Below are 19098 nucleotides of genomic sequence, written 5' to 3'. Positions count from 1 at the left end.
CAAAAGTTGCTAGCTTTCTGAAACACATTTGCTTCAAATAATATTTTCATAGGTTAGTTTTCTAACACTTTCCCCGAAGCTATCTATCTATCTATCTACCTATCTATCTATCTATTTATTTTGCCACGCTGCATGGCATGTGGTATCTTAATTCCCGACTAGGGATCGAACATGCACCCCCGTGCAGTGGAAGCGTGGAGTCTTAACCACTGGACCACCAGGGAAATCCTCCCTGAAGCTTTGATGGCATGTTTCCTCTGGTCCTTTTGTTAGCTGACTTGGGGTTTCCCCCACCAGCCATTTTTCTTTCTAAAAAAGGTCATTTAAGTGGCACTATAATGGAAAGCAAACAGTGCTTTGTAGTGGAAGAAAATAAGATACATAAAGAGATTCAAATTTGGCTGAAACTGACCAAAACGTACATATTTTGTTTTGAAGAGAATTAATACCATGGCAAATATTTTAAAAGATTACCATTACTTACTAAGTTGGGATATACACTTGTTTCAGCTTACTCTCAGCTTCTGCTGCTTTTAGACGTTTCTAATTCAAAAGATAGATAAAATATTTTACACACGATGTCGAATATTTATTACCACTTCATCTGCCTTAAAAAATTCACAAGAAAATAAAACATTAAAGTGTAATTCAAAAATTGCCTTTTAAGATGAGCTTTTCTTTCATGCACATAAACTGCAGTGATTTGTAAGAAAAAAACCACTAGATTCTGAGGTACAGAACTAAAAGTATTAAAAACATTTTAGACACAAATTTTAAAAATAAAGCAATGAACAACTGTTTCCAATTCCTCCATGAGTAGATAAACAGGACTTACAAGTAACCATTTTTACTTTTCACATTTAGTTTGTATTTTATTTCTTTTTTTGCCTTTCTCAGAGGGAAAATAAACATACATAACCTTTGCTTTTAGAAAATTATTCAGAGATGATTAGTTTCCAAAGTCCATGAAAGAGAAGGAGACAGTAACTAATCTAAGTCCAATTAAATAAGCAGGTACCTTCAAATGTTGGGAGACATGCAGTAAACTTTAAAGCTTGGCTGAACTCATGTCAGATTTTTAGGAACCAATTAGGAGCCAAATGCAGGGAAAGGAATGGGGAAAAGATTATATAATCACATCCAGATAGTGATCAACACAATAATAAATGCAAATAGGGAAGGAAAATAATGTATGGTAGATACTCAAAATGAACACAAATCAGAATATAAGACAACCCTCCATTTGCTCAATGAGAAGGAAACAAAAACATTTAAGGAGACAACTTAAAACTTTTAAAGAAGGAGTCCAAATTTTTGGAAATAATTTTATCCAAATACTTTCAACCATCCTTGATGCCATCATCACCACCATCTATCTTTAGGGACTCTTTTCACTTTGAATAACACAGGTTTTCCAGAGCACATGGTCTTCGCGCTACCTAAGTTGTTTGAAGTAAGTATTTGGGGGTGGTGGGGTGGTGGCAGGGGGTGGGAGAGCAACTTTATTAGGAAAGCCAACAGACGAGAAGATGGCAGACTCATGTCCTAAAGAACCATCTTGCCTGGATTTGGATGCTAGTTTGAAATGAGCACTTTCTGAATTATATATGATGTGATGCTGGGAATTTTTCAACAAGCCATGGGTATCTAGTCACTATTCACAACCTCAACAACTCACTATGGTAATTTTTAAAGTGATCTTTAAATTGTATTTTTATAGCATCTAACACTTGCCATTGGGTGATCATATACTTAGGAAAAATAATGTCTGTGTTAAATATACTTGCCTCTTTCTTTACCAGTTCTGACATGTTAACTAGAAGAATATAATATACTGACTGAGGTCACTTGAGGAAAATGTACCTTCTCCCCAAAAGTAGTTATTACTCAAAATAGGTAACTGAGAGAATTACCTCAATTTGGGACATTTGGGGAGAATTTACAAAATAAGTGATTCCCTGCTTTTAGAGATAATTTTGGGAAAAAAAGTTGTGTGCTTATATATGAAGTATCAAACGAGTAAAGACTAACTACTACAGTTATGGTCAAAGACTTAGGGGGTATAAGCACAAAAATGTCTAGGAGGGTTCAGAAGATCTTTAACACATTTTAAGTCATTCCTGTCAACTATACTCACAAAGAGATGAAGCACCAGGCACCTACAAGGAAAATAATACCTCTCTATTGGTATCTTTCCCTGTCTGTCCAAAATATTTATCATAATGGAATCTGAAGTAAAGAAAATATCAAGACTAAAATCTTAAAATAATATGTTAAAGATATGAAATCACGTACTTTAAAATGGTCTAGAAAAGATAAAGCAAACAAAACAAATTTAAAACTAAGCATATTGCTAAGAAATATTAATGTATAAATAGAAAGTTCATTTTAATGCAATTGTATTGGTAGCAATATGAAAAAATTACCTGCTGCACATATCTGTCAGTAGTTTTCCACATGTAATAATATTCAATGATGCTAGTCAATGATTTCCAAGGGAGCTAAAAAAAAATTTAACATGATAATGAAAACAAGCTACCGTAGAAACTCTTTTCCTTTAAAACCACTTCTTAAAAATAAGGAGGTAATAATCCACACGGAAGATGTATTCTAGAAGAAATGTTTGAAAAATTGAAATTAATTCTGAGCAAAAGGATCCCCAAACAAGTTCTATTCAGCTAGAGATGCTGACACAACACATTCAACTCTCATTTTGTTAAAAATTATAAACCTTATGACTGAAAATATTTCATGACTTACTCAGTTTTTCTCAGGCTATAGGTGGGGTGGAAGTACAATTTTTAGAAATGATATTTTAAAGAATCTGGACTGAGCTCTTCAACTTCCAAAGATGCCACCTACAACTGGGGGTCATTGGTCTCTGGTATAATATTTCTCATCCTTTCCAAAACTGCTCTATTCTGATCTATTTTGTTGTAAATAAAATGAAAACCTAAATCTCTGAAAAAGAACATAGCCAAGTGCGGTACATATTAGAAAAATAGGAAGCTTGTCTGCTATTTTCCATAATTATTCAAAAATGGCCAAATGAGCCTTTACTTATGAGACCCACAATGAAAGAATATATTTAATATGTCCCTCTGTAAAGGGAGATCTGTTAGTCTTCCAAGATGCAAATCAGGGCAGATCAAACAAAATGACTGATAACATTCTATTTTTAGCTGTTGTGGCAGATTTTACTGATAGGTGACTCAGCACCCTCTGACTCCCAGCTTGCCCTAATGCACCACTGGGGTTAGAGTTAAAATAGTTCTTGCCAGACCCCAGTGCATCTAGGGATCTGTTTATGACCCACATGTACAACAACCATGCAATTCCTATCATCTCCACATTTAACTCACCTGTTTGGTCTGAAGAGAAAAATAAATGGAGTTTAGAAAAAGGATGTTATTTTAAAACTTAACTGGGTGGCAACTTCAACAAATGTGGTCTCCTTACAGGAACAGATAGGCACAGCTGGCATTTGGATTGCAGTTAAAGCAGATATAATTTTCTCCAATTTAACAAGCAATCTAATGGAGCTGAAAGTATCTGAGGGATGGTGTTAAGGAGCCAACTACGGCAACACCTCACAGGACAGCTGAGGCATAGTCTCCCAGAGTTTTAAGCAAGCCAAAACCTCTTATCCCCTAATTATTCTTCTGGGAGATAGGCTCGGGCATGCAATCTACCTGGAAACCTGAGAAAAGAAAACCAAGTGACCCTGTAACCTGATCTTCCTCGCAAGCCAGATTTTATCTAAGCCATAAAGTCCTACTAATCAGCTGTACTCAGCACCAGCACACTCTCATCAAGGAGTAGTGTAGGTCACATCTCAGTGTGTCTCCTCCTGATGTAGTATCATTTCTCCCTCAACCCTCACTCAAGCCTTCATGGGAGTTCCAACACGTCAACCGAAGAGGAAAAAATCCGAATGTGGCAGATGACTCCGCATGATGTATTGGCACCGACTGGAATTATACTGCTGCAGCATTTCAGCCCCAGGCAGGAGTGACTGTGAAGCCCAGTGAAGAAGGGAGATCCTTTTGGAGGGCAGAACATTAAGAGTGGACATCTGGTTTTCTAGTTTGAGTTGCAAGAGAGATGGCCAGAAGTACTAATCCATACCCATCGGTGGACAATGGTTATTTACTTGTCACAATGATCAGGGACTTGAAAGGAATGAGATTAGAGGACTGGTAACAATGAGGCTTATAAAAGAGGTTTGTGGGACAGACATCTGAGGGTGGGCCTGGCTGTGAGGATATTTGAGCCCCCATGTTCACAAAGCCTCCTCTGCAAAGGAGGTTTTTCACTCGTCTGCTGGATAAGCTGATCCCTATGGCTATAAGCCAGTCTCTTTCCCTAGCCACCCAATGACTGCTCAAAGGACACATAAACAAAATGGACACACATGTGGATGCCACCACAGAATGGATATCACCCATTCTGATCTGATAGTAATCAGATGTGTAATCCAAGTGTCTAATCTGCAAGGAACAGAGTACACTAGGCCTCCAACATGGCACCATTCCTGGTAACATGTCAGTTAGATTAGACTCAGCATCCTGGAATAGCAGTTACCTGTTTTCACTGAATGGACAATTATTCTAGATACGGTTTGCCTTTTCTGTGCTATTGGCTAGCAATAGCACACACAAACTTATGAATGACTTACTCCCACAAAACACTGCTTCTAACCCAGGGCCCAGAACCTGCAAAAATGAAGGTTTGGGTCACCCCACCAGACTAAGAAGGGGGGGGGGGGGGGGGGGGGGGGGGGGGGGGGGGGGGGGGGGGGGGGGGGGGGGGGGGGGGGGGGGGGTGGGGGGGGTGGTGGGGGGGTGTGGGTGTGTGGGTGTGTGGGTGCTGTTCTATCCTGAATGACAATGAAGGGATCAGGAAGAGCTTCACAAAGGCAGAACGGAAGACTAACAAGGCTATCTATGTTTTCTTCCTTGCTCAGTGTAATAATTTTCCTTCTGCACCCAATTCCCTTTCTATTTTTATATAAGGTCTGTTGGTGGTGGTGTTTTTACCTTTATAATTTAATGCAGAAGTTACAAGCTATAAAGACAGGGTTGTGGCTAAAACCAGAAGAGGAATAAACAGCAACCAGAGATGGATGCTGTGACATTAAATTTAAGCCTCCCCATTTACGGAAATAGTACCATATTTTCTAATGATTCAGGGATAATTACTATTGTTTTAAAGTTGATGTCTGGAAAGGAAGAATGTAGAGACGGCAAGGATGGATGTTAAGTAGTCAAAGAAGTGGGTGGTGGCAGAAACTGTACACCCATTTCCAACCTACTTCCAGCTTACCTTCCTTGAAGCTCTAAATACATTTTCCCCAGATACTCTTGAACAAGGATGCAGACATACAGGCCAGGTTTAGCCAAGCTGACAAATGTGAATGACATTTAGATATAGGAGTTAGCAACATCAGAATAAGGCTGCATGCAGGCAGACTGGATAGTTTGGCAAGAACAATGGCTGGGATATCACGTTCTTCTGGCAGACTTTTCTGCCATCCATGCTTGACATCATGGATTCCAAGCAGCAGAGGGCATGGGTCTTTCCACTGTTTCTGGAAGTGCAGCATCCAAACCTGGTTCTGTAGTCTTCCCAGAGATTTTATGAGAACCTAATATCCTATATGCCTTTCGGTTTAAATTATAGTGAATTCTGTACTTACCAACTAAGAACCCTGACAAATATAACCAAAGTATCTATCCTTTATTCTAAACTAGATGAGGTTGAGTTTCTCTCACTTATAATCAAAAGTACTCTAATACAAAAATTGGTAAAAAGTGAAGTGTTCTAAGAATAGACCCTAGACACATGGCACTTACTGACAGAGTCAAGGTAGAACAGAATCACGCAAGATTGCTGAGTAGAGGCAGCAGATGTTGTAGTGGGGTTAGACACTGCTCTTGGCTTCACAAGTCCTGTCTGTGAAGCATCGAAACGTGGATCCCTGGCTAACATCTGTTAGCCTTCTGACACACTTTAATAAATTTCTTTCTCCTTATAATAGCTCACTCAAATGGATTCTGTCATCTCTAATTATGACTTGCTCAGTATCCTTTCCAACTTCCCTCTAGTTCACTTGCTTATGCTACAAAGGCTAGAAATCCAAACGTTATATTTCCAAGACCCCCTTGGATTTATTTCTGCCAATCAGATGTATGTGTATAAGACAAATTCAGAAGTCAATTAAGCAGGCATAGAGTGGATGGTGCACAGGGATCCATTTTGCTGCAGTAGAAGTAGGAGGCACAAAATTGTTCTAGAGCCAATGACACTGCTAGAGGTTTCCTGATCTCAAGATCACGGCTAAAGTAGTGTGATCCTGGCTCAGAAGTTAACCCAGCAGCTTCTCAATTTCCATATGGGGCAGAGGTTAAGAGCTCACTTGTGGAACCATTTCTGTGGGACTATTCTGAGGTGCAGCTTGAGCCTGCTTCTCCAACCCTATCAATGATTTTAAGCATCTAATTTCTAAAGTTAAATCCCATTCTGTTTAAAACAGCTCCAATATTTTGTTATCTGCAACTGAAGTCTAAATGATACAACAGCTAGGAAATACCCTTTGCTGAAAGGAGTTTCTATGGCAAAGGACTCCACTGTATGAAGGGGGAAGGACTTTGCTATTTTGCACTTTGAACTTTTCAGGTTCCTCTGGCATATTTCAGGTCCTGTTTAGGATATAGAAATCCACAAGAGAATGTCATCCCCACTCTAAAGATGAGGAAAGAAACAGATAATTTATAAAACCACACCAACTCTTTAGTCCATCAGAGAGCTAAGATTACAAAACAATCAACTGAACTAAATTCCCAAGTCACTCCAAGGAGAGACAGGATTCTAAGTATTTTTGCTTTGGCAGAGTATAGAAGAAACAGGTGATGAACAACAAAAAATTTACCAGCTTATTAAAGGTCAACAGTGGGCTAGGACAGCTGTTTAGCATCTGTGGAAGCTCTAGACACAAGGGGAATCCAAACACATTTGCCAGAGATCTCGATCAGGTGCTCATCAGAAAGAACTGAGCCAGTGGAGGAAACCTGAGAAATCCATAGGTGGTGGTGGAAATTTGAATGTACACAAAGAAATGAAGAGGGGCAGAAATGGTAAATTTTTTAAAAGTAAGTAACAATAAGTAAATAAACATGGGGGGTGATTAATCTTTTTAAACGATCACTGATTGCCTAAAGCAAGAAATAGTAATAATGCACTGTGGGACTTAGAACATGTACAGAAATAAAATGTATGACAACAAAAGCACAAGAATGGGAAGGAAGAACTAGAAGTGTACTGTTTCATGGTTCTTATAATCTATGTGATCTAAGCAGAATTTGATTGAAGGTAAACTGTGGTACATTAAAGATATATATTGTAAACCACTAAACAAAACAAAAGTTTAATTAGTAAGCCACCAGGAGAGATGAAATGGGCGTCATAAAAAATTAATCAAGAAAGGGGAGGGGCTTCCCTGGTGGCGCAGCGGTTGCGCGTCCGCCTGCCGATGCAGGGGAACTGGGTTCGCGCCCCGGTCTGGGAGGATCCCACATGCCGCGGAGCGGCTGGGCCCGTGAGCCGTGGCCGCTGGGCCTGCGCGTCCGGAGCCTGTGCTCCGCGACGGGGGAGGCCACAGCAGGGGGAGGCCCGCATACCACAAAAAAAAAAAAAAAAAAAGAAAGAAAGGGGGAAGAGGGGCTTCCCTGGTGACGCAGTGGTTAAGAATCCACCTGCCAATGCAGGGGACACAAGTTTGAGCCCTGGTCCGGGAAGATCCCACATGCTGCCGATCAACTAAGCCCGTGTGCCACAACTATTGAGCCTGCGCTCTAGAGCCTGCAAGCCACAACTACTTAGCCCGCGTGCCACAACTACTGAGCCCGCATGCCACAACTACTGAAGCCCGTGCACCTAGAGCTCATGCTCCGCAACAAGAGAAGCCACTGCAATGAGAAGCCCGCGCACCGCAACGAAGAGTAGCCCCCGTGCAGCAACAAAGACCCAAAGCAGCCAAAAAAATAAAATAAATTTTTTTAAAAGTGGGGGGGGGGTGATAAAGAACAATGGAACAAATGGAAAACTCATGGTAGAATGATGGATTTAAACTGATAATTATATTATTAATAATCATATTAAAGGCAAGTGGTCTAAACACTCTAAGTAAAAGGCAGAGATTGTTAGATTGGTTGCCGGGGGGAGGGGAGAAAAGATTCAACTGTATTCTGTTTACAAAAAGCCCACTTTGGAAATAAATAAGATAAAAGTAAAAGGATGGAAACAAAATATATCATGTAAACAATAAATCCAGAGTGGTTATATTAATAGGAGAAAAATTAGACTTTGTCACAAGGAATATAGGAATATTACCCATGCATAAAGAAGCATGATGTAAAGATAAAAAGGTCGAATCATCACAAGAATATAACAATCCTAAATATGTACGTGCCCACGAACAGAGATTCAACATATTTAAAGCAAAAACCTAATACAATTGAAAAGAAAAATAGAAAAATCTACAATTATAAGCTAGAGACTTTTAATACTGCTCTCTCAACAAGTAACACAACAAGCAGGCAGAAAATCAGTAAGGCTCCAGAAGACTTGAACAACATTATCAATAAACTTGACCCAAGTAGCATGTATAGAATATTATACCTAACAGCAAAATATCTGTTCTTTTCAAGAGCACATGGTGCATTCACCAAACCAAACCATATACTGAGGTAGAATCAATCAAGTCTTCAAAATGTAAAATTTGTGTGTGTGTGTATGTGTGTGTGTGTATATTTAACAAAGTCTGTTTTCTGAACATAACAGAATTAAACCAGAATTCATAACAGAAAAATATATGGGGGAAAAAACCTACAAATATGTGGAACTTACTTCTAAATAATCCATGCATCAAAAAGGAAACCATAAGGAAAAATGAAGGAATGAAAATGAACACACAACTTATCAACCTTGGTAAGAAGATGAAGCTAAATAAAGCAGTGCACAGAGGGAATCGACACACCCCCTTTCCTCCATCAGATGTTCAGCAGAAAGAATTGGGACAGGGCAAGAAACCTGCCCATTGGTGGTGGCGTGGGTGTGCACAATGGTGATCAGCTGCCACTGGGGACCAGGCCAGAAAGCCGCTTCCCAGATCCTTCTCTTAGATCCTTCTCTCATACAAAGCAAAAGTGTCTGCCACTGGAGATGGACTAGAAACCATCCCACCCCCAAGTCCCAGGCAAAGTGCGGTGGCCAGTAGAGGGGGACAGGAAATTTGCTCACATCCAAAAAGCCCTGCTAATAAAAGGCTACACAAAGCAGAGACCGGTTGCCACAAAGGAGCTGGGGGGAGAAAAGAATTGCTGTGGGAGCTCCACCGCCGAGACTCAGGCACACAAAGCCTACCAAAGTCTGGGCAGGAACAGGACAACTGAGAAACTCCCTGCGCCCTCACCATGGACCTGCAACACCATACTACCACAGGGGGAAGGGCAAAATGTGGAGAAAGGCTCTGCAGTGCAAGGCCTGCTAAGGATGGGACAGGAACACAAGAAAAAAAACCTTCTGCTTTCCAGGCCCTACATTAAGCATAGGTAAGACTATGAAGTCTGCGGATGTTCAGTTCACCTCCTATTCATCCCACCGGCGAGGGAGGGACCCGCCCCTCAAGACCGTGGAAGGTGGTCAGACATACAACACATGACGCCGGAGACAAACTAGATGAGACTGACAGCAGTTTATTAGTCACTTATACTCACGGTCCAGGGGAAGAGGACACTACACATCACGTAGGGCCACACAGGGGTTGTACTTGGGAATAGTGAGCCCAGTAGGGGCTGTGGAAGTGTGGCTTTGTGTGACAAGAGGGTGAGGTATGCCCTGGTTTCGGAAAATGTTCCCACAGGAGGATGTGATTGGCTTATGAGAATAATTCTGCCTGCTGGCAAGGGAAGTGAAACCCACTAGGTTCAAGGTTGGGTAGGGTGTAGGTGAATTAGCCAGGCAGGAAAGGATTTTGCATATCCGGCAAAAATGGGGAGATTCATGGGCTTCCCTGGTGGCGCAGTGGTTGAGAGTCCGCCTGCCGATGCAGGGGACACAGGTTCGTGCCCCGGTCCGGGAGGATCCCGCATGCGGGCGGCTGGGCCCGAGAGCCATGGCCACTGAGCCTGCGCGTCCGGAGCCTGTGCTCCGCAACAGAGAGGCCATGGCAGTGAGAGGCCCGCGTACCGCAAAAAAAAAATGAAAATTAAAAAAAAAAAAAATGGGGAGATTCAGTTAAGCTTTTGGGGCCCTGTAAGGCTCAAAGAGATAAATGTCGTACATGAAATATTAAGCCTTCCAGTACAGTGGTACACTGAAGGTAACCAGAACAACAGTGAAATCCAAACCTGGCCAACTAGAGACTATATTAATATACTAAAGGATCTAGTTGAAAAGGCAGACAATGCACATGAATAGATGGGGAATTTACATAGAGATAAAAAGCATAAAAATAAAATATGACTGTTAGGAAAATATGCTATCATACTTGAAGAATTCCTTTAACAAGTTTATTGGTATACTGTACGTAGCCAAGAAAAGAGTTAGTGCACTAGAAGACAGATCAATACAAATTATACAAACTAACACATAAACAGCAAATCTCAGCTCTAGGAAACTCAGTGAACTACAAGTAGAATAATTATAAAGAAAAGCCTGCCAGGGCCTTTGGTTTACTACTACAGGTTCATACTGTAGTAGTAAACCAAAAGTAAAGAGAAAATCTTGAGCACAAAGAAAAAGAAACATTTACATACATAGGAACTTCTCATCAGAAACTTCGTAAGCCAGACATCTTTAGAATACTCAAAGAGGAAAAAATTTTTTAATGAATTCTATAAAGAATGAAATATCTCTTCAAAGGGGACCGTAAAGTTTTTCGGACAAGGCAGAAGTCATTCTCAGTCAAAAGCTGAATTCGTTGTCAGCCAAAAGAGTATTAACAATAAATGGTTACATTAGAAGCAAAGTTTCAAATTAATGATCTAAGCTCCAACCTTAAAAAAATACTAGGAAAAGATAAAAGCACATAAGCTCAGAGCAAGCTGAAGGAAAGAAATAATAAACATAAAAGCAGAAATCAATGGATTAGAAAACAGAAAAATCAATCAAATCACAAACTGGTTCTTGGGATTTCCCTGGTGGCGCAGTGGTTAAGAATCCGCTTGCCAATGCAGGGGACATGGGTTCAATCCCTGGTCCAGGAAGATCCCACATGCCGTGGAGCAACTAGGCCTGTGCGCCACAACTACTGAGCATGTGTGCCACAACTACTGAAGCCCCCGCGCTTAGAGCCCGCGCTCCGCAACAAGAGAAGCCCCCGCTCACCACAACTAGGGAAAGCCCACGTGCAGCAACGAAGACCCAATGCAGCCATAAATTAATTCATTAATTAGTTATTTTTAAAAAACTGGTTCTTTGCAAAGATCAATAAAATTGATAAACCCCTAGCCAGACTAATGAGGAAAAAAGAAAGAAAAGTTAAATTACCAGTATGAGGAATATCTGAGGGGACATCACTACAAATCCATCCCACATAACTTAAAAGTATAATGAGATTATGAACAACTTTATGACAACAAACTAGACAAAATGGACAGGAAGAGATATGCCAGCAAGAGGAGGACATACCAGCCTTTGTCACCCCACAAAAAACAATAATTAGATAGCTATCAACAAATGAAAATTGCCCTGGGAAGATGCAAGAGTCAAAGAAGAACCTACAGCAACACAGTGCAGCAAAAAATGGAGAATAACTGCACAGAGAGTACACAGAGAGGATCACTGAGGAGATGGACTTTAGCTGAGACATCTGCAAACAGCTAAGAACAACAAAGGGTGGAGGCTATCAGTATAAGCCACACCCTGGATACCACTGCAGTCACCAGTGGCCTGCTCTGCAGAGGAGCCTGGCAGCCCTGGTCACTGAGGACCTCAGCAGCACCCAAGACAGCTGCTGAGGAATCCCTACAGCTTGTACAGTAGAGGACTCTGTAGTGTTTGTTGGAGTGGACTTCAGCAGGTTCCTGTACAGAAGAAACCGGCAGCTCCTGCCACCGAGGTAATCAAGAGCCAATGCTGCTGCTGGCCTCCTAGAGAAGGAGACGCTGCTGTACTCCTTCCAGAAGATGTGCACACCCCAGACCCCAGAGCCCTGGCTGCTCGACATGCACTCACATCACAGGCACCAGATCATATGCTTCAGCCACTCTGTGAGCACACACACTCCACTCCCGGCTCAGGGGCTGATCCAAGTATGCCCACACCTCAGGCACCACTGCCACCATGAGGGCACTCCAAGTTAGACCCAGAGCCAAGAGACAGCCCATCGCTGATAACACATGCTGTGGGAGAAAGAGAGATCAGGAGGTCCCCAGCAGCCTTTGCCACTGAAGACCCCAACAGCCCTCTCTGTTGCAGCAGACACCTGCACCCTTGGCCATTGCAATCTTACTGACACTGACCTCAGCTGATAAAGCTGAATGTGCACTATGCCAATGGGCCTTCCCAGGAGCTAGAACCAATGCACCCCACTTGCCTGGTACCTTCACCTGCAGGTGAAGGTCTTTCCCCACTAAAACCAGTCTGTAAAGTCTGTAATGTCTGCTCAGTCAAATGCACAGAGCTTAACACGAGGTTATGAGAAACATGAAAAATTAAAGAAACATGACACCCACAAAGGAACACAGTAATTTTCCAGGAACTAATCGCACAGAAATAGAGATCTAGGATTTCCCAGACAAAGAATTCAGAAGAATTGTTTTAATGAAGTTGAGTGAGCTACAAGAAAATGCATATAGAAAACTCAATGAAATTAGGAAAACAATATACAAACAAAACAAGAAGTTCAACAGAGAGAAATCATTTTAGAAAACCCAAACAAATTCTAAAGCTGAAGAATACAATGAATTAAATGAAAACTACAATGCAGACCATCAGCATCAGACTTGATCAAGCAGAAAAATCTGTGAACGCAAAGACAGGTCCTTAGAAATTATCCAGTCAGAGGAGGAAAGGATAAACAAAGAATGAAAAGAGAGTGATTCCAATTAGCAGAAAAAGAAGACCACAGCAGAAATAAATGAAGTAGAAACAAGGAAAACAACAGAAAAGATCTATAGACTAACAGCTGGTTTTTTGAAAAGATAAACAAAATTGACAAACCATTGGTTATACTAAGAAAAAAGAGAGAAGACTGAAATAAATAAAATCAGAAGTGAAGGAAGAGACATTACAAATGATCTTGCAGAAATATAAAAGGATCCTAAGAGACTGCTATGAACAATTACATGCCAACAAATTGGATAATCTAGAAAAAATGGATAAATCCCTAGAAATATATAACCTATCCAGACTGAATCATGAAGAAACAGAAAATGTGAACAGAAGACTGAATCAGTAATCAAAAACCTTCCAACAAAGAAAAGCCCAGGACCAGATGACTTCACCAAACATTTAAAGAAGAATTAATGCCAACGCTTCTCCACATCCTCACCAACGTCTGTTATCTCTCATTTTTTAAAAAATAATAGCCATCCTAACAGGTATGAGGCAATATCTCATGGTGGTTTTCCCTGATGATTAGTGATGTTGAACACCTTTTTTGTTTGTTTGTTTTGACCACACCACACAGCATGCAGGACCTTAGTTCCCCGACCAGGGATCAAACCCGGGCCCCCTGCAGTGGAAGCAAGGAGTCTTAACCCTGGAACGCCAGGGAAGTCCCCTGAACACCTTTTCATGTACCTGCTTTTCGCCAATGAGGATGATGTTAGCTGTAGGCTTGTCAAATATGGCCTTTAGGTTTATACATTACTTTACAATTATAGGGTGGTGGAAGGGAGAGATAATAAGTTAAAAACACCAAAACGGGGTTAGCAAATGCAAACTATTATATACAGAATGGATAAACAAGGTCCTACTGTACAGCACAGGGAACCATATTCAATATTCTGTGATAAACCATAATGGAAAAGAATATTTTTTAAAATGTATGTATATATATGTATGTATGACTGAATCACTTTGTTGTACAGCAGAAATTAACACTGTAAATCAACTATATTTCAATAAAAATAAATAAATAAAACAAAGCCTAAAGATCTAAAAAAACAAGCACACACCCAAAACCACACAAAACACAAACCCTCTGATGAGTTAGCCTCCTGATGGTCTATCTAAGCTTTTTGACCCTGGCGGCCAATACCAAGCTCCAAAATACAACAAACCTAATGTGGACTGGCTCATCAACAAGCATTCTAACCACCTTCAGAAAAACTTTATCATGCCACAAATTTACAAGAATTTTGTTAGATCATGAAAGTAACAAAAAACCATTTAACAGTATTATTGCTGTTATACTCGTTTTCACACCGTTATTTTACCTTCTATGAATGCCAGCCTCTATGTCCAAGTATACTGCACCAAGCTACTGTTCAGAGTTATTTCCTAGTCCTGTATTAAGTGCACAGGAGGGCTGTCTAACAGTTTCACAGCTCAGTGTATACCCTCCCGTCAATCTGCTGTTCTCTCCCTTTACCATCAGAGGTCCAGCTGAAATGCCAGTTAACTCCGTGAAGACACTCCTGAGTTGACTGGAACAACTAATAGTTCCCTTCCCACCACTTCCATGATACTCGTTCTTACTACTGACAGAAATAATTACATTATATTTTATTTGAGGGCTTATCTTTCAATCTCTTGATCTTGACTATGAACCATTCCCTAAAGTAAGGACCACATTACATTTCTGATGCATGTCTAGTGCACACTTAAGGGCCTGGTATGTTGCAGGTGCTTAATAAACATTTGTTGAATTGAACTGAGTTCAGAATGATGATCAGGACATAAAATGAGCATGTCACACTCAGTGCAGGGAAAACTAGTTTCACTTTTCTCATCTTCTATTCCTTTATCAGGCCTGCAGCCTTTGTTCTTTAGGGGGTTTTGTTTTTGCTGTTTCTATTTAGTGGTGTAGCTATATTATATTAGTAGCATTGCACTGCTGTGTTATTCTGACCACCTGAAGCTAAATGCCACCAATGCATTTTAAATTCCCAGCTGCACACCCTGTAAATTGAAACCATGACATATAACAACCTGGGTGTCAGTAAAGTTTTGCCAAAACAAATGCCAGTGACACTAACAGCTTTAATTATCATGTTTAGGATTTAATATATCAACTCATATAGGTAAGTAAAATTTTCCTTCAGAAATAATTAAAAAAAGATGCAACAACATAAAAGGCAGGATCCTAGCTCACATTAAATACTTCATAGGCTATAATGAGTCTATTTTCATAATTTTTAAAAAATGGCTGCTGGGACTTCCCTGGTGGTCCAGTGGTTAAGAATCTGCCTTGCAATGCAGGGGATGCTGGTTTGATCCCAGGTTGGGGAACTAAGATACTGCATGCCATGGGGCAACTAAGCTGTGTGCTCTAGAGCCCGCTTGCCACAACTAGAGAGCCCATGTGCCAGAACCACTGAGCCCGCACGCTCTAGAGCCCATGCGCTGCAACTACTAAGCCCGTGCGCCACTAGAGAGAAGCCTGTGCACCGCAACAGAGAGCCTGTGTGCCGCAACTAAGATCCAACATGCCGCAACTAAGATCCCATGCACCACAATTAAGACCCGTGGCAGCCAAATAAATAAATGAATAAATAAATAAATATTTTTTTAAAAAAGAATGGCTGCTATAGAAAGCTATTTATGAACTTCTCAAATAGAAATTTCCCCATTTCAAAGAGACTGTAAGCTTAATTAAAGACAGCAATTCCATAAATACAAAGACAAAGGGAAGTACATAATAGTAGACAAGATTACCTAGTATTTAAAATGCAAGTAAGATCCTGCATATCATCAAGAAGAGTAAAGATCAAAAACCCATAAAGCAAATTCTTCTGCTCTGCTTGATACAGGTCGTTTCTATAACAGAGGTCTGTATCAAATTCAGGCTCAATGATTAGTAAGATAACTAGAAAAATACTGAAGGTCTAAAAGAGAGCAACAAGCTTAAAAAGCAGAGATCAGAAATATTTAGTGCAAATGGTTAGAAAAGTTGTGCATATTTTTAACTTGGAACTCAGAGAGGTGAAGAGGATTAGTTCATATTGCCAAGGTTTATAGCCAGAACTCAGGGCCTCCTGACCCTGAGTCTTACAATTCCTGCTCAAGACAAATGTCAATTTCTCCCTCCACAACACTGGCCTGCATTCTACGTTGAGCAGATGAAAATTACTATGTCACAGGCTTGCTACATGAATAGTTTAAGATTTATCAAATTTTTAAAACAGATAAAATATTCCCACCCCAAATTTTATTTAGTTCACAATTTTCTACTTACAAAGTCTTGACGTATGTCGTTGAAGTCTTTGCCATATTTTTCCAGTGCCTCTTCAAATAAACTAGCTTCAGAGGCCGACCATTCTTCCATTTCATCTCTGCATAAAACAGGTCCCCCAAGTGGTACTAAGACACTAATTGCACTGCTCAAATCATAGCTGTGCCTATACAACGTATCCATAGCATGAAACTAAAAAAAAAAAAAAAAAACAAAAAACAAAGAAAATGGAGAGAAAAGATCAGCCAGAAATGCAAACTTGCTAGATTATTTAAGAACAGAAATATTAAAATGCATGATGCACTTAATTAGCAACAATATACTTAGTATTTACTTTTTTAGTAACACAATTAAGAAAAAAATTTAAACAATGGATTTATTCAGTTATTTAAAACATCACATATTGCTTTTAAGAACATGGTGATTTGTACCTTTTAAGGTATGTATTTTTTTAAAATGCATTTGTTTGTTACAGCAACCTAACTATGAAGATCTAGGACCTCCAGGAATTAAAATGGGAACCCAGTAAGTTCCATCATCCTTTTGGTTAAAAGTGCCAGAGTCACTTCAGCTATTGTATAAGGTTGGCACAGCCTTCCTTGACAAGGAAAAAATATGTAGACAGAGGATGTATCAGAGTGAGAAAAAATATTCTCAGGTTGGAGTAAGAGAATGATATACGAAGAACAAGAGATGGAGAAAAAACAAGGAAACTGAGAATGATGGTTAAGACAAAATTACACATCCATGTTAAACAAAACAAAACAAACAAAATTATATATCCATGTAAAAACAGTAACTTGGTTGAAATTCTGTAAGACCAAGAATAGATGACCAGGCTTGCTTGGAACAGCTACCTAGGCCAGTGTGGATTTCATATGTATTTCAAGGGTGAGTGATTTGAAAGGAGGAAAGATAGATTAGGATAATATAAGTAGCTTTTTTCAGAAGTACCTTGGGTCTAGCTTATTTTAAAAAGATCTATTCATAATATGCATGCGTATTTGTATGTGTAGCAGGAAGACTGCTGAACAGGACAGTCAGTTATGTCTGGATAAGCATATAGGTGTGGTACAGATTTGGTTGGTGATCAAATCCTTGCCAAATGAGAACTAGTTCTGTTTAAACTTTCTAACATGTGAAAGCCAAGTTTTACACCTTTTACACAAAGTATCTTCTGATAATTATTAAAAATTTCATAAATGAGGATAGAGTCACATCTATGTTTCTTAAAAATTTAGCTTGTAAGTGATCCCAAAATATCTGGTAGGGGACAGTGGACAGTTCCCTACTGGTACAAAAGCATAAAATCAGCTCCAATATCAACTAACATCTATTAAAGAGAAAAAAATTATTAGCTAAAATACACATTAAAAGTATGTATTTAAACTGTGATACATAAAGATGCTGAATATGAATTTGTTGACAGAGCTAATAAAGGCAGGATTTAGGACATGATTAGGGAACAGTAACTAACTGCTTTAACAAGGGTTGACGTCTCCCCTAAAATAAATCATTGGATTCCACAAAACAAAAGCAAGTAGGGATTTCATTATCAATTTCCTAGTTATAATCACAGCTAAGACCATACTGACCATGTGCAGTCTTTTGCTATATGTGTCACAATCATGGAATAATAACTTCAACTTTCAAGTGAATTTCTTCTCACCCTTCTGCAGCAGGGGTTACAAAAATGTTAGAATTGAACTTGATTCTTCCCTTATGCTCTGCAAACTTCAGAATCAACTAAATTCCACTTCTCTAGCTAACCTCTCACTTGACAGATTCAGCAGTTTTAACTGTATGTTACAGTTATACACTCTTAACACCATCCCTGAAACTAAAAAACTATTGTTTCTAGATAACTGATCTATGAAAATGCAAAGATCAACAGCATTGAGGGGTCCCTTCAAATAATAATATATTTCCATAAACAACTATTTTTAAAACTCCTAAATTTACAGTGGATAACTAAAAAAAATAGTATTCAAAATCAATAATTATACAAATTTAACTGCTGCTGAGATTCCTCAGGAGATACAAGTAATTTTTATATTGAACAGGTGCTCTGAAACCAAAAGTCACAGACTTAAATGAGCTTTTCTCAGCTGTTATTATACCAACCACTCAAAGCATGAATGGATTTTCAGTCTTTTGTTCATGTTAGATGAATGCAAATGCCTTCCTTATAGGCACTTGTTAAAATGACGATGGGCTATTATCTAATAAGGCTCCAAGTACCAAAGTAATATCCTAGCCTCTATAAGTGATTGTAACCAAAAATCCCAAGTGATCAGGTTGTTTTTAAAGGTTCTGTTCTTTACAGAGTGTGTTTGTGTTACTCAACACTGAAGTAAGCATTTGCTTTTGAAAACTAGCTCCTGCATTGTGTCACAAATCAAATGGAAAGAGTGAGTCGGACTAAGGCTGACCACAGCTATGAAACATCCATAGCCCACACATTTAGACCACAGCCCAGGGGAAAGTGCAGTAATGATCAGTATGTGTAGAAAATAAACATCCCATGAGACACAGGTACTGTGGAATGCCTAAGGAATAATCCTGTTAAAAATCAATGACCGGGCTTCCCTGGTGGTGCAGTGGTTGAGAGTCCGCCTGCCAATGCAGGGAACACGGGTTCGTGCCCCGGTTCGGGAGGATCCCACATGCCGCGGAGCGGCTGGGCCCGTGGGCCA

The 19098-nt window shown here is 39.9% G+C and overlaps 1 protein-coding gene and 1 long non-coding RNA gene across 2 annotated transcripts in view; both read right to left on the bottom strand.

The window, feature by feature from the left end:
- The window catches only part of MTA3 (metastasis associated 1 family member 3), a 178046-nt gene that overhangs the window by 25087 nt on the left and 133861 nt on the right, over positions 1-19098 (bottom strand). The window contains exons 9-11 of the mRNA XM_024118854.3: positions 16406-16594; positions 2427-2501; positions 485-543 (exon numbers count right to left, since the gene is read on the bottom strand). Coding sequence (XP_023974622.1) covers positions 485-543; positions 2427-2501; positions 16406-16594 — 323 coding nt within the window. The remainder of the gene's footprint in view (positions 1-484; positions 544-2426; positions 2502-16405; positions 16595-19098) is intronic.
- The window catches only part of LOC114487304 (uncharacterized), a 19175-nt gene continuing 17892 nt past the window's right edge, over positions 17816-19098 (bottom strand). Inside the window, exon 4 of the long non-coding RNA XR_003682275.2 lies at positions 17816-18075. This is a non-coding gene — a long non-coding RNA (uncharacterized lncRNA). The remainder of the gene's footprint in view (positions 18076-19098) is intronic.

The sequence above is a fragment of the Physeter macrocephalus genome, chromosome 12 (assembly GCF_002837175.3).
Source record: "Physeter macrocephalus isolate SW-GA chromosome 12, ASM283717v5, whole genome shotgun sequence".
NCBI classification, from domain to species: domain Eukaryota; kingdom Metazoa; phylum Chordata; class Mammalia; order Artiodactyla; family Physeteridae; genus Physeter; species Physeter macrocephalus.
This window is presented reverse-complemented; position numbering and strand designations above follow the sequence as displayed.